Source organism: Leucopleurus acutus (genome assembly GCF_964270905.1).
Source record: "Leucopleurus acutus genome assembly, chromosome: 1".
NCBI classification, from domain to species: domain Eukaryota; kingdom Metazoa; phylum Chordata; class Mammalia; order Artiodactyla; family Delphinidae; genus Leucopleurus; species Leucopleurus acutus.
In genome coordinates, this window is record NC_139142.1 from 75,590,416 (window position 1) to 75,604,473 (window position 14,058).

General features: G+C 46.9%; 2 protein-coding genes across 2 annotated transcripts; both read right to left on the bottom strand.

Annotated features, from left to right (window-relative positions):
• Window positions 1–3,536: 3,536 nt before the first annotated feature.
• SLC39A2 (solute carrier family 39 member 2) lies at window positions 3,537–5,348 on the bottom strand (the record flags this gene model as incomplete). Its single annotated transcript, XM_082840629.1, has 4 exons — window positions 3,537–4,169; window positions 4,619–4,666; window positions 4,921–5,051; window positions 5,240–5,348. 4 exons carry the CDS (start codon window positions 5,346–5,348, stop codon window positions 3,537–3,539), a joined length of 921 nt encoding a protein of 306 aa, XP_082696755.1.
• A 1,279-nt stretch (window positions 5,349–6,627) lies between these two features.
• On the bottom strand, window positions 6,628–12,852 carry METTL17 (methyltransferase like 17). Its single transcript, XM_082837349.1, has 14 exons — window positions 12,751–12,852; window positions 12,445–12,598; window positions 12,222–12,356; window positions 11,260–11,338; window positions 10,944–11,025; window positions 10,579–10,652; window positions 10,022–10,116; window positions 9,587–9,657; window positions 9,289–9,396; window positions 8,950–9,018; window positions 8,194–8,244; window positions 7,845–7,937; window positions 7,436–7,620; window positions 6,628–7,360 (listed from the first exon to the last, which is right to left on the bottom strand). The coding sequence occupies exons 1-14, from the start codon at window positions 12,829–12,831 to the stop codon at window positions 7,255–7,257; spliced, it is 1,383 nt and encodes a 460-aa protein (XP_082693475.1). The 5' UTR covers window positions 12,832–12,852; the 3' UTR covers window positions 6,628–7,254.
• Between the last annotated feature and the right edge of the window lie 1,206 nt (window positions 12,853–14,058).

Sequence of the window (14,058 nt, forward strand, 5' to 3'; positions counted from 1 at the left end):
CATGAATTGTCTCCTAAGAATTAGTCTGGAGCTCTTTGGTTTTTGTTCCTGGGTGTATCTTGTTGACGTGTGTTCTCTAACTGGCCTCCTGCCTGGCTCTGGGGTATTCACAAAACTCTGGTTTCCCTTTGATGCTGTTCCCCGTCTCCCCTTCTTCACAAATTCTTATCTTACAACTGCAATATCCAAACCCAATCCTCAACTTGTAAGCAAAGGAAAGGTGGAAAGCTCCAGGCGGTTGCTTCAGAAAATCATTTATTGGTGCAGAAATGGAAAGCTGGCTCAAAGCGGGAGGGCAATTGGAGGTCTCATTCTTTTGTTTTTGTTTCTGTTTAAATATAAAAAAAATAGATGGGGTGGAGAACGAGGGGTGGGGAACGGACACAGGAGTTGAGAAGACTTGAAAACTGATTCACATAAACTCTCTTGTGACTATTCCAACTAGCTTCCCCTCTTATCTGCTTTCCTAACCTGTATATCTTCGCTCCTATTTTTATCTTTCAACTCTCATGATTCTAATTTCCTTCAGTTACAACCTATCTCTCAAGGATGAGACAATCAAGGTTCACTCCTGAATCTGGCTTCTAGTCACCATGCCCCAGCTGACTCAGCTGTCCCTCCTGTCCTATGGTTCTCATGCCTGTTCTTATTCCATTCTTCCTCATTTCCAGCTCATTCAGAAATCACGTTCATCTTCCGCTCCCTTAGAGCCCTCTCTGGCTCCTTGCTGGAGATTCAGAGCTTTTGAAAATGATCAAGATTGTTCCTTTTTCTGATCCTGATGTTCTCTCTCTGCAGCATACCCTAGCTCTATTCTAGCTCTCGATACAATATAGTTCAAACTAAAGATGGTTCCAGTCCTGGTTGGTAAGGATCTTGGGAAAGGAAAAGGAAATGGTCATTGGAAGGATGGCTGAAAGCAGAGGCTACAGGGGAATCTACAGGCCCCTGGGATGGGAGGGGGCAAAATAATGCATGACCCACCCATGCTTGAAATCTCCAGCCTCTTCTCACTGACCTCAAATGCTGATAGCATCAGTGACCCAGAAACATGTGAAAAGCCTCGGAATCTGTTTTTTTATTTTTTGCGTTACGCGAGCCTCTCACTGTTGTGGCCTCTCCCGTTGCGGAGCACAGGCTCCGGACGCGCAGGCTCAGCAGCCATGGCTCACGGGCCCAGCCGCTCCGCGGCATGTGGGATCCTCCCGGACTGGGTCACGAACCCGTGTCCCCTGCATCGGCAGGCGGACTCTCAACCACTGCGCCACCAGGGAAGCCCGAGCCTCGGAATCTAATGTGCTTCTCCTCAAGCCTCCTTTCTATAGTCATACAAATCCTCTGTACCAGAAATAGCTCTCTAACTTCCATATAATCATGTCCTTCCCAATTTCTCCTTCCAAAGTCTGGGCAAGATCACTGGAGTTGAAAGCAGCAGAGAATCGATGGTGTGTGGGACGTCTTCTGTTTGCCTCCCCAGACTTCTTTAGGATCTGCACCTCACAAGGCTAACCTGTCTGCAGTGCACCAACAGACATTTTCGTCCTTAGCTTCTTTGGTTTGGCTTCTTTCATTCTTGGTTTGGGTATGGCCGACAGGAGACGTTGGCAGTAGGTCAGAGAGTAGAAGGAGAGTGAGGGTATTCCTCTGGCTTCCTCCTGGTCAAGTCCCTGCAGGTTGCTTGCATCCCTGCACCAAGGCCACACCTCTTACTGGATGGCCCTCTAGTTTCTGGTAACTGCTCCCTCTGTTCAGCCTAGGTAACAGCATTATTATGCAGCCCCAGGGAATTACACCATCCCTTGTTGCTCTAAGCCCTGCCCGCACCTTTCTATATACTCCCTTTATTAAACTTGCCTCACTTATCCAATGTGTTCTCTGCTTTCTTATGAGACCCTAACGAAGAAGATGGGGAGGGAAAGGTAAGGAAGAAGGGAATCTACATCTTGAGCTTTTCTTAGAATCACAGAAACACGGGTTTGAACCCCAGCTAGCTATCAAGTCATTTCACTTTTCTAAATGCACTTCCCTAGACTTAACAGGGATAAGATCTACCTGGCAGGGTTGGGAAGGGGAGATAATGTATGTGAAAGCAATAGCGCAGTGCCAGGTGCTCAATGTAGAAATTCTATTATTACTACCTGTGAGTGTATTCCATGTGAGAGCGTTTAATACTGAAGGGAAAATGGAATAGGATGGTGCTTCCGGGAAATTATTTCCCATGTCAGACATTTTTATTTAGCTTTGCCTGAAGCTTGCCTTCTCACTGATCCCTGTGTGTGTACGCTGGGCTGGTGAGGAGGTTTGTGTATCTTAATTTATGGGGAGGGGAATGGGATGGACAGAGGACAGACTGAGACAAGAATGAAACTCAGGAGACCTTGTCCATGTTAAGGCCACTTGGGCTTCCACACCGAAAATATGAGAAGGGGCAAAGTGGTAAGCTGTTGAGCTCACAGGGCACACCTTCTCTTTCCCAATTTCTCCACTAAGTCTGATATATTCCTCCATCTCGTGGGTCAGGGGCTGGGCAACAGCCACCCTGCTCCTCCTCAGTTGCACATAATGTATATGTCCTTAGCAGCTTTTAAGACAAGCAACACATTGTGGGAGTTACTCAACTGAAAGGCAAACTGTCCAGCAGGGAGGGGCTGGAGCCCTAGCGGCAGGTCAGGCATGCAGAAGGAAAAGCGCTAAGTCGTGGCAGAGCCAAGCGATCACCCCAGGCATTTCTCTGCTGCCTTTCTCCCTCTCCAAGCACACTGCTTCTTAATCCCTCAGCACAAGGCAGCTGGAGGGAGAGCAAGAGTGGCCCTGAAGCCACACAGGGCTCAGCGTGAAACGTAGGAACCAGATGGAAATAGGCTCCATTTAGCCTTATCTCAAGAGTCTGTTGGACACTTTGTGGGAGACTGGGAGTGGGGTGGGTGTGGTTAGCATAGGAAAAAAATCTAGATTCCTGTGGTTTCTGTTTTTTAACCTCTTCTCTCTAAATGCTGGGAACTCTGGCTCAGTTTCTCAACACCTGTACATAAGGTGGTAGTAGGTTGTTGGAATTTCAGCAACGCTCCCATGTCTTGAGAGGCATGGCCTGCAACTGACAGAATGGCTGGGGGCCCAATTCCAGAAAAGAAGACTGCATCCCACACTCGCCCTTCCTGCTCTCCACTCCACCACCTCCTGTACCAGGTACCTCCTAGGCAACCCGGAGAAATGAAGTATAGCATGGCTGAAGGGGAAGGATAAAATGGACATTTTATTACATACAGTAGGATAAACGGGACAAGAGTCAAATCTGGAGTGATGGTCTTTATATCAGTGCTCCAATTTACAGGCACTCAACTGAAACATCCTTTTCTCAGTCCTGCATGAGAAATGGCATCTCGCGTAGCGAAAAGCTGGGGTCCAGGTTACGGAATGATGCCTCGTGAATGTCACTTTGTCTCAGTGAAGAAATGTCAGAGGGCTAAGGTCATTTGGGAGGCATCTCTTGGGGGTAGGGAGGTCATCTTAGATCCATCAGAAAAGTCAGGAATCTCTCAGGCCCACAAGGCAATAAAGGCCATGAAAGCAAAACCGGCAGCTACACAGCCCCACTTGGCCAGAGGGGCTTCAGGACCTGCGAGCTCCCGGGGCAGAATTTCCAGGAAGGTGACATATAGGAAGGTGCCAGCTGCCATGCCTTCTAACACAGCCTGGGCCAAGCCTTGCCCCCCTTCAGAGACTCCCTGAGGCACAGCCAGCCCTAGGGCTAGGCCCAGGGGGGACATGAGAGCTAACGACAGTATGGAGAGCATGGCCCAACGTGATCCAGTGCCTACCTGCACCAGCCGCAGTCCTACACCAAACACTACGAGCCCCTTGTGAGCCAGGATGGCAAGACAGAGCTGCACGGTAGCTGCGACTGTTGGCTGCAGTCCCACAGCTAGACCTTCAAACACGGAGTGAAAGGAGAGTGAGAGCAAGAGGACGAGGGCTCGCAGGGGACCTCGTGATGGTGAGGGTAGAGGTCCGTGGCTATGGGGTTCAAGGACATTAGCCATACCCCATTCTTGCTCCTGCACTTTTGATCTTCCAGCAGCCCCAGGACAGCACTGCAATGCCAGTGACTCCAAAAGGAAGACAAAGAAGAAGCCCAGGGAGATGATGAGCTCTCCATAGGGATACTCCATCTAGGAACAGAAAGAGGGGTTGTGAGATGGGAAAGAAAGGGAAGAAATTGCATTGGATGGACATGGGATTGGGAGACTGAAGAGAATGGGAAGTGTGGTAATAGAACGAAAAAAAGGGAAATGAAGCCAGGAGTAGACACGGACATTCGACAACAAGAATACCACAGGGACTAAGGGAAACAATATCAGTAGCTTTAAAAATATGGGAAAATGATATGAAGCATATCAAAGGGTCCAGAGAAAGAATGGAAGGCTAAACAAGAGTTCTTTCTGGGGTTTCATAAGCCCAAAAGGATTGGGTGGCTCCTCTTCTCCCCCACAATGCCGCAGCTGAGGAGCAGAAGGAATTCCTGGAATTCCACACATAAATCCTCTCAAAAAGGTCTGGGCATTAAAGGCATCTCTGGTTCTCCTTACTCTCCAGGTAGGGGCTGGTGGGAGATACTTACATAAGCTGAATCAGCATCATCAGAATTCCCCTCACTGTTTGTGCTGTTCTAGGGAGAAAAAAAAGCACAAATTAGACGAGGGAAAGAGCAGCTCAGCCTCCTGTCCTGTGCCTTCGGCTCCATCACTTTCCTTAAAGGCCAATCTGACCTGTTTCCATCATTCCGCGCAAGAGCTGTCATCTTCCCTGTTGTTCCTCCCGTGTCCTTGGCTTCATTACTTTCCCCCTTTCTTCATTACTCTCCCTGGTTCTGTTCATCATTCTGGCCTCACAGCCCTGCAGCTCAGCAACTCTGCTGCTCACCTGTATCACCAACTTCTGGATCTCTGATTCAATTCCCTCCAAGGCTTCAGCAGTCATGTGCATAAACCCCGCTCCCAGGAAAACGCCAGCAGAAGTGCAGCTCAGGAGGCTGAGGACCCGGCGGTGACGACCTAGTAAACAGCAGGAGTTACAATCCAGCTGGCAAAGAGGAGACAGACAACAATGACTAAAGAGCCACAGGCAGCACCCCATGTCCCAAGCCTGGGGATGATGAGAGAATCAGAGCAAGATATCAGGACAGGGTGACAAGGCTGAGTCAGACTTAGGTTATGGGGACAAAGACATGGTCGGGCTGTACCTGTGGCAGTCTGGAACCATTTGAAGCAGATGGGGAAAAGGCCACAGACCAGAGTGAGAACCAGCAGGGAAAACAGGCAGCCAACTTTTACTCCTAGTAGCGGCTCCATCCTTATGGTACAGGGTAAGTAGAGGCCTCAGGATAACAAATGGAGTGACAATCTTCGCAGCAGGAGTGGGGTCTCAGGTGGTCAAAGCCAGAGCCTCCACTCTTCTCCGTTTCAGAAGGCTACTGGGTCTTCTGGTCTGTGTGGCCTCTTCTTGCGCAGACTTGCATAGAAAACTTGCTCAGCCCCAGCTTCCCGCCCTTCCCCTACATGGAGGCCCCTCCCCTGGCTGACGCCTTCAGAAATCAGAAACTCCGGACTCCCTGCCAGGCACAGCCTGGTGCTGTGTCTTCTCCTCCTTTTGAATGCTCTGACTAACCCAAGGGCTGTGGAGTCTTAGTTCTCATCTGGGGCTGTTCTAATCCAAAAAGGGAGTCTATGGTAGCTCTCCCCGGCTGTTTTGTGTTGGGGACAATCTGGTCCTGCCTCACTCAGGACATTTGATCTAAGTCTTCCATACCCTCTCTACCCCACCTCAAGTCTTATAGGTTGCTATGCTGATACCTGAACTGCACCCTTTCAGAGGGGATTTGGGGCCACTTGGGGTGAGGAGGAGGGCCTGGGAAGTGGAGCTGCCAGCACTCTGTGGGAACTAGCAGAGGAGGGGGACTCCCCTCTCCCGTAACCCCAGAAAAATAGCTCCAGGCATGGAAATGTCTAGAAGGAAGATTTCTAGTATTACAACATCAATACTGTTATAACTTTTGACTATGCCTGTTTCCTGATATAAATTATAGGAGAGGGACTGAGAGTTTTAGGACAAAGAAAGTTGCTCTAGCTCTGAAACAGCAAGGCCTAAGGGAAAACTGAAGGCTCCTGCCTGGATATATGAAGGTGGAGATAGATTCAGGCCTGAGGGGAATCAACTCTTGAGAGAAATTTATGAAGTGAACTCTGAGGGAGCTGAGAAAGTTGAAAGGAAAGGAGAAAAAAACAGAAGCCAAGCAGCTGCTGATTCCCCTATTCAGGTGGCCTGCCTAACAACCCTGAGACCTGTTGAGCCAGTTCTCAGGGAGCTGGGGATGGCTTCCCCCACTACTCCAGATTATCTCCAGGACTCCGTGGGAAGTCCTGGAATCTGGTGGCAGCAGCAGGATTCTTCCAGGACAGGGTGAGCTGGAGATGTGTGTGGGAAACACTGAAAATCTGAGGATTCTCTTCATTATAGGATAGGCCATGACAACAGACTTCTACACCTTTTAAGAATCACAAGATCCACTTCCATTCTTTGAAAACTTTTAATTATTATTAAAACCTAAGCAAACACAGCTATATAGGGGTACTGTTGCTGAAACTCAGCCTCTGTTCACCAGTGCTAAACAGAGACACAGAGACAGAGTTTTCGGTGAAGTATAAAAGAGTAGCTTTTATTGCTTTGCCAGGCAGAGGAGGCCACAGCAGGCTAATGCCCTAAAGACCGTGCCCTCCCTTAAGAGAGAACAGCAAGGGGTCTTATAGTTTGGAAGTGGAAAATAGGGCCATAGATAAGGATCAGGGTAGATGCAAGCTTGCATTCTTCACTTCTGGAAAATTTCAAAGCTCGTGTTAGGTGCTCTCCTCTCCAGACTGGTTCTGGTGGTGCTTGAGATTATCGCACGGTGACCTTCTTTCTGGAATGAACAATGCTCACAAGGGAAGGGAGTGTTAGGGAGTGTTTCCTTGGAGGAGTAAACACCAGGTGCATAGTACAATTCTAGCTAGAAGGCAATCATTTGCAAAGTGCAATTAAACAAGAAAGAAAAGCATCTGTGAAAGGATGGCCGAGTGAGCTAAAAGAATAAGGCCTACTATAATGGAGGCTATTTTAACTAGTTTTTTGCTGTAAAAGTACCAGCACTCCCATCCTGGATACCAGGTAGCTTCAGCCTTGGCAGTCATGATAGAAGAAAACACATGTTACACATCCTTGTCAACTCTCAGGGGGATCTTGAGCAGGTGATGGAGGAAGCTCAGATGGCGTGATCACAGGTAAACGATCTCCCCAGGAGCTGACACGGGCACAGCGATACAAATCCCTATATAAAACAGAGGGTCAATGTGGGCTGCAGGTTCTTGCTACCTTCCACTAATTTTGGTCACACCCTCTATACCTGCCATGTCTGCGGGCTGTGATCACAGCATGCTGCATATGCCCATCTGGACAGCACAGGTGACAATGCACATGGCGTGGCCGTTTAAGAACAGGCTGAGTGATTCGGGGCCAGCGATTAGCCTCCTCCGGAGACCCTCGAGCAAGGATTACCATCGAGAACTTTTCCTCCTTTGGCTTCTTGTTCTAAGATAAGGATATAGAGATGGCTTAGAGGTAAAAGACAAGGGAAAAAAAATTTTTGAACCCCACTCATACAGCGCTTTTCATATTCTATAAGTCATGCACATTCAGGGCCTAAAATCTCCAAGCTATTCTCTGAATTTTCCAAATCCTCCCACCTCTGAGTCTTTTTCATTGTGCCCTCCCAGGCTACTTTCTCCCTACCACAGTATTCCCAGAGTACATACCCAGCTGAAGGGGATGGGATGGTAGGCCTGGGAAAAGCTACAGGCCAGGGGCTTAGAGGCTGTCAACTGGGGACAGGGAAGTTCATGGGGACACTGTGAACACAAACAAAAGACATGACGTAAGACAAAAGAACAGATCATAAAACCGAAAAACTAAGAGTGAGAGTCAAGAAGGGCTAGGGATAAGGGAGCACAGGAGCAGAGGGTAGGAAAGCCAGAGGAATCACTAAGAAAGAAACTGGACAGGGACACAAAGTAGTGGAGGTGGCTTAGCTTTACTCTCTGACTTTTCCTGGCCACAGCTGAGTTCAGATCTTTGCATGCTGGGAAAGGGAGAAGTAATACTCACCGGGGCAAAGACAAAACCAGGTCGAGGGTCCAAAGGTGACTTCTCTTTTCCCTGAAATCAAAGGAAATCAAAAAAATTAGGTTGGGCCTGAGGGGTCTATTCTCATAACTCAATCTCTGCACTCAGTAAATTGAGGACTCCTCTAACATTCAATTCTGGTAATTATTAACTATGTTCTTTGAATTAAGCTGGCTGCTTCTTTAATACTCCAGACAAAGAACTTTCTCTTTGCAGCAGGAGAAAGGCAGAAACTTGGCACATAGTATGGTGCTCTCCCTTGTCAGCAACCTCCACTCTCAAAAAGATCCCACTCTAAATAAAACAATTAAATTTATGATTATACACTGGCTCATACTGTCCCAAAGAGATAAGGTTCTCGGCTCAGAAATGCCCTGGATCAGGAGTCGGCAAACATGTTTTTTTTTAAAAGGCCTGGAAAGTAGGCAAAATCTGTTTCTTTCCTAACTATTCAACTGCTGTTTGTACTGTGAAAACAGCCATAGACAACAGGCATACAGCCACAGACATACAAACAAACACGGCTCATATAAAAACAGGTGGCGGGCTACATCTGACCCACAGGCCCAAGTTTGCCAACCACTACCCTATATCATAATGACTTCATATGCCTACTATCTTGAGAATTATCCTCACCATTGTATGACAGAGTCCCTTCAGTTTTCACAGGCGTGCCAGTAACTGGTGAGAATAGGTAGGGTATGGAGGGTAAGGTGAAAAAAGGAGAAAGAACCTTACGTTAAGGACCAGGTCCCTGGCGTCCATGAGAAGGGAGTGCCCAGCTTTTGTTCCATTCTCCACCAATATCTGATTACAAAAGCGGAAAATAAGAAGCCCCAAATTACATGAAAACATAAATGTCAGTAGCTCTGTAAGCACATTCCCAGATGGAATAGGGATCCTAAAGAAATGGGCATTATATACAAGATGTGGATGGGGACCCTACAAGAGGGACAAAGGGATCTATATAAGAGAAAAGTGGTCAAGAATGAAGACAAGCTCCAATGGGGAGAAGGAAAGCCATGAAACCCATGAAGCTGTTTTAGAACTTGAAGGGAAAAAGGGGTTTCTACTCACCAGAAAATGACCTGTCTTGCGCCACAAGGTTTGGACTACGTCAGTGCGGTTGGCCTTGCTGGGCAGTTCACTGAGAGAAAAGGCTGATACCACCACATCAAATTGTACCTGGTGCACAGGACAAGGAACATGACAGACCTGACATCTCCCTCTTCTAAGAGTACAACAAAGGTCTATCCCACTAAATTTCTTCTGCTTTCTTTTATTTTCTAACACTTAATGCTAGGTTGCAAAGCCAAGGCCACAGTTTTCCATGTGCATACTCCACATTTAGCATACTTTAAACATCGCCACTTGCCTTGGGTGATACAGGTAGAAACTGTCTGAAAAAGACACCTGGCACATAAGGCATCCCAGATCCTGAACCACCTGTAGAAGTAGAGATGTGGCAACTATGAGTGTACAGGTGTAAACTGAAGTGACATTCCGATAAGAAACATGGCCCCGAGAACAAAGAGAAACGCTAGCTGAGGATGAGATGCAATAGAGTAAGCAACTATAAAAAAGGGCCGGGAGAATACTGGGTCACCTGTCCTGTTATTCTTGTCCTACCCATTCACAGTCCAACAAAGGCCTCCAGCACCTTCTGCTGGACTATCGCATTGGAAGATCAGACTCATTTTTAACTTTTAGCCCTCTCCACTACTCCCCAATAAAAGACCCTCTCTTGTACTCCTTTGCTTTTTAAATTCCTTCAACTCTGGAAAAGCCCTTCCTTATACTTTGTCCTCACCTTTCAGTAGCTTTTCTGCCAATTCCAACATGGCTGCTGAGCTGTCCACGCACATATATTCCCGTAGGCTCTGGCCCCAAGTACTATGAGCAGCCCTAAAATGGCAAAAAATAAATCGCCAGCCCTCATGACAGAATCACCCTTGCGAGAGACCCCTCTGTTCCCAACCCACCCCTGGAGAAACACAGTGCTATGTTAAAATAGTTGGAAAAACTAACAGTGTTATTTTCTTATTTCATTTACAACTCCTTAAAAAAAGGCAGACTCAAAAATTATTTGTGCACAAAAAAATCTTGATGATATGTAAAACCTCCACCCTAGACTAAATTCCTTTCCTTTTTTATCCTTCTAATCATGGATCTTGTTTTCACTTGACATTTCTTTATGTTCTGACCCTAATCCATATACCTTCTCATGCCTTGTCTCATCTGAGGGAAGAAACATTCCAGTCCCCAACTTCCCTATTCTCCCTCTGGTTCTCCAGTCTCTTGATATTGACGTGGTATAAGCATGGCTCTCTAGAACTAGAAGTGACAGAGAAAGAGAAAGAGACTCACCAGGTGACAGAGCCAGTACCTGAGCCAAAGTCCATCAAGGTTTGCGGCTGGAACTCTGGAAGTCGAGCTTGGATCTAAAGAAATATACAACACCCCACAGTAGATGCTTGGTAAACATGAATTAGGGGGCCACAACAGAGAAAATGAGATATGAATGCCTTTTAAGATTCAATGTAAATGCTTTATAGAATAGAAAGCTCTTAAAACAGTGCTTCTAAACCTTTCTTGGGTCAAAAATTCCTTTCAGAGGATAGAGAACCTCCTAAAAAAAAAAAAAAATGCACATGCAACGTCCCAAGTATCCTACCCCAGAAGACTACTTTATGAATAAAAGAACTGACGGTAGGAAATTGAGCGAATTTCACCTCATGGAATGCCCTGGAGACTGCTGCAAAGCCACCATCCAGTCTTGCTGCCATATACACCAGGCTCAGTCCCTCACTGTAGCTGCCAGAAAAACCAGAGTCACACCACTGGGAAACAACCTCTATCCCGTAGCTACCCTCTGACTTTTAGGAAATGAAATCTTTGGAAAGGGCTCTTCCAGCTCAACACTTTCACTTCTCAACACAGAAGAGTCATAGGGAGGCTTACAAGCCAGGTCACTTTTTTCAAACACAAAATTGTGTAACTGTACTTCCCCAAGTCTCCTTCTTCTGCAGCCCTTCTAGTCTCCCTTACCTCAACTCTTGCCAATGATAGGTAGTTCTACGCAGAGCATGCAGCACTTCTCCACAAAGTTTTTCCATCTGACATGAGTCTGGAGTGAGAACAAGGACTGGAAGTGAGGACCTAGGAAGAACAGGGCTCAGATCCAATATTTGAATAGACTGCCTGCCCATTCATCCCCAATTCCCACCTGGGAAAAGCCTCAAAGCTTAAGAGAGAAGTCAAACCTAGAGAAAAGTTTCAGGTAAGAATAACAATGACCACCACCACCACCAAAGTGTATCAGATAGTATATTTCCTCTAACAGCAGTTTACTCAACTCAACCAACTCTATCCCACAGGTTTGTTCTATATTAAAAGGAGGTGTAACAAAAATTTAAAGGATAGGATAAACACAGTATTTTGTGGATTTCTTCACCTCCCCAAAACTTAATATTGTGACGTCTCCAATCCTCCTATAGGGAGGAAAGGGGCTTGAAAAACTAAAATCTCATGATTGTGTTTTGTTCAGTACTATCTTATCTACCGAGCACCTACTATGAACCAGATCCTATGAGAAGTTTGGAGAATACAAGATGAATAAAAGGCAGGTCTCTTAATAAGAGACAACTCATAACCATAAAAATAACCTGATAAATTATTCTCCTTTCCCTGCAGTGGGTTTTAGTACTGGACATGAACTTTATTTTACTTGAACAAAAACTTAGATGGTCTTAATCCAGTGGACTGGGAGGACAAAGCCAAAGATCTAAGTTTCGACAGGATACTGAAGCACTCACTGACTTTTACTCAAGCCCCACGCACAATCTCTGAAATAACGTCTTCTCTTAGTAAGGCATCATTGTAATAACTGCTCTCGCCAGAAAGTCACATAAGAAATTGCAGTATCTATTTAAGGGGCTGCGAAATTATTTCTTGCTCTTCATTTCCCTCTGCTTTTTCAATTTGGACTACTCTTTATTCTTAAGCCCTACCTGCGTTTTCCAGGAATTTTTTCTCAAGATGGACAGCCCGTCTTTGCAACTCCTCTGGCTCTACAGGTAAATGCCGACTCCAGAGATAATTGGTCAGTGCTTGCACCTGCTTCTCCATATTGGGCATCGAGCTCTCTAAGGACCAAAGATGAAAAGTGGAATCACTTGCACGCAGGCCCACTTTCCGCTTCTTCTCGAGCCTCCATTTCCCCCCGTTACTCACCCAGCAGCAGTAACTGCGCGGCATCAACCAATACTTGAGGCAGCCGCACGTGCGACAGCTGCAGGATGCCGGGGTGTCGGCGATGGGACCTCTTCCCCAGGAAATCAGACTTGTTATCCACCTGGGATACGCCGGGCACGAGGGCAGCGAGCGCCTGCAGGCCGGGAAAGAAAAGCTGATTGGGGGGGCAGAAAGCATGGCTGCGGACGCTGGTTAAGGGAGGGGCGGCCGAGAGCGGTCCTCCTCGGAGCGGAGCTGTTTCTGAGACCCACAGCCTCTTCGACAGCAGGGAAAGTAAGCACTCACTCGGGACTGGGTAGCTATTCCGAGGCCGCGGCGCCATCTGCCTAATGTCAGCAGATACGCCGGTCCTCTAGCGGTCGCCATGGAGCCAGAGGTGAACCGGAACCGGAAATTTAGGTGCAGTGACCCTCTCTCTCGCCGCGGCGAACATCCTCCGCGGAACGTCGGCGAGGGACAGAATCAGCCAATGAGGAGAACGAGTGCTTGCTAGTAGCCAATAAGCAATCGATATGTAAAGCTCCTTGAAGAGCATACGTGCGCCTCAGTTCGGACGTAGCGAGCCGGAAGCGAGGTGGCCTCGACTCTGTGTTGGGATTTGTTGGGATTTGTCTCCTCCTCCAGGAATCTAGAGGGCGGGAGGGGGAAGGGGCGGGCCCTTTGCTGCGGTCTCTAGAAACGCGTCAGAGACCCGCGTTTGTGTTTGTATTAACTACCTGTGGTGTTTTTTTTTCTCTTCTGGGGAACGCTGAAGTCTTGGGATTTTTACCTTCTGTGTGAAACGGAGAGAATGCAGTATCGGAAAGGTGAAATAAGGAAAGCCAGATTTAGGCGTCCGAATTTAACAGGATAATAGGTAATACTAGATTTAATGTTTTTTGCATGTTAGATTCTCTTAATATTAAACCAGTACTCTTAGATAAATAGCCACCATGAGAACATTATGTTCCAGGTAGTGTGGCAAGCACTTTTATATGGTACTACCTCATTTAGTCCCCACAATTCTATAGGGTAGATTACTTTAACCCCATTTTGCACCCAGTGAAAGTGAGTGTTCAGGTGGCTCTTACGCCCAAGATCACAGAGCTTGTTAGGTGAAAACAAGATTTAAACCTCGACAGTATAAGTCTGATCGTTACCTTTAAATATATGCTCTACTGCATAATGTTGGTACTTAGAATGCAAGTTACCAAGTGCCAACTACAGATTGGCACTTGCCATCTACCTCTACAAGGATTAAATCATGAGCTGCTGCAGCTGCTGAACTTTAACACTCTGAAAGGAGTTCAGGGTGGAGATCAAGAATGAGGCACTCTGTGCTCTGGAAAGAACTGGCGGAGAAGACCTTCAGAGAGTTAGATACTTTCAGGAGATGATTTTTATGAGCCCAATTCTTGCATCTCCGCATATCTAGAAAAGCACTAAAATATTTCTTGGTGAAGTCTGCTTCTCATGACTAGCAGTGACCTTCACGAGAGTAGCAGCAACCTTCTGCAAAAATGTGTGCTTGGGACCTCCTGGCGGTCCAGTGGTTAAGACTCTGTGCTTCCACTGCAGGTGACACGGGTTCGATCCCTGGTTGGGGAACTAAGA

Coding starts and splice junctions, on each gene's coding strand:
- METTL17 (XM_082837349.1), bottom strand. CDS start 12,831: ATGGCGACCGCTAGAGGACCGGCGTATCTGCTGACATTAGGCAGATGG. Junction 9,658..10,021: donor GGCAGAAAAGCTACTGAAAG/GTGAGGACAAAG, acceptor CTACTTCTACAG/GTGGTTCAGGATCTGGGATG. Junction 7,621..7,844: donor ATCCCATCCCCTTCAGCTGG/GTATGTACTCTG, acceptor TCCTTATCTTAG/AACAAGAAGCCAAAGGAGGA.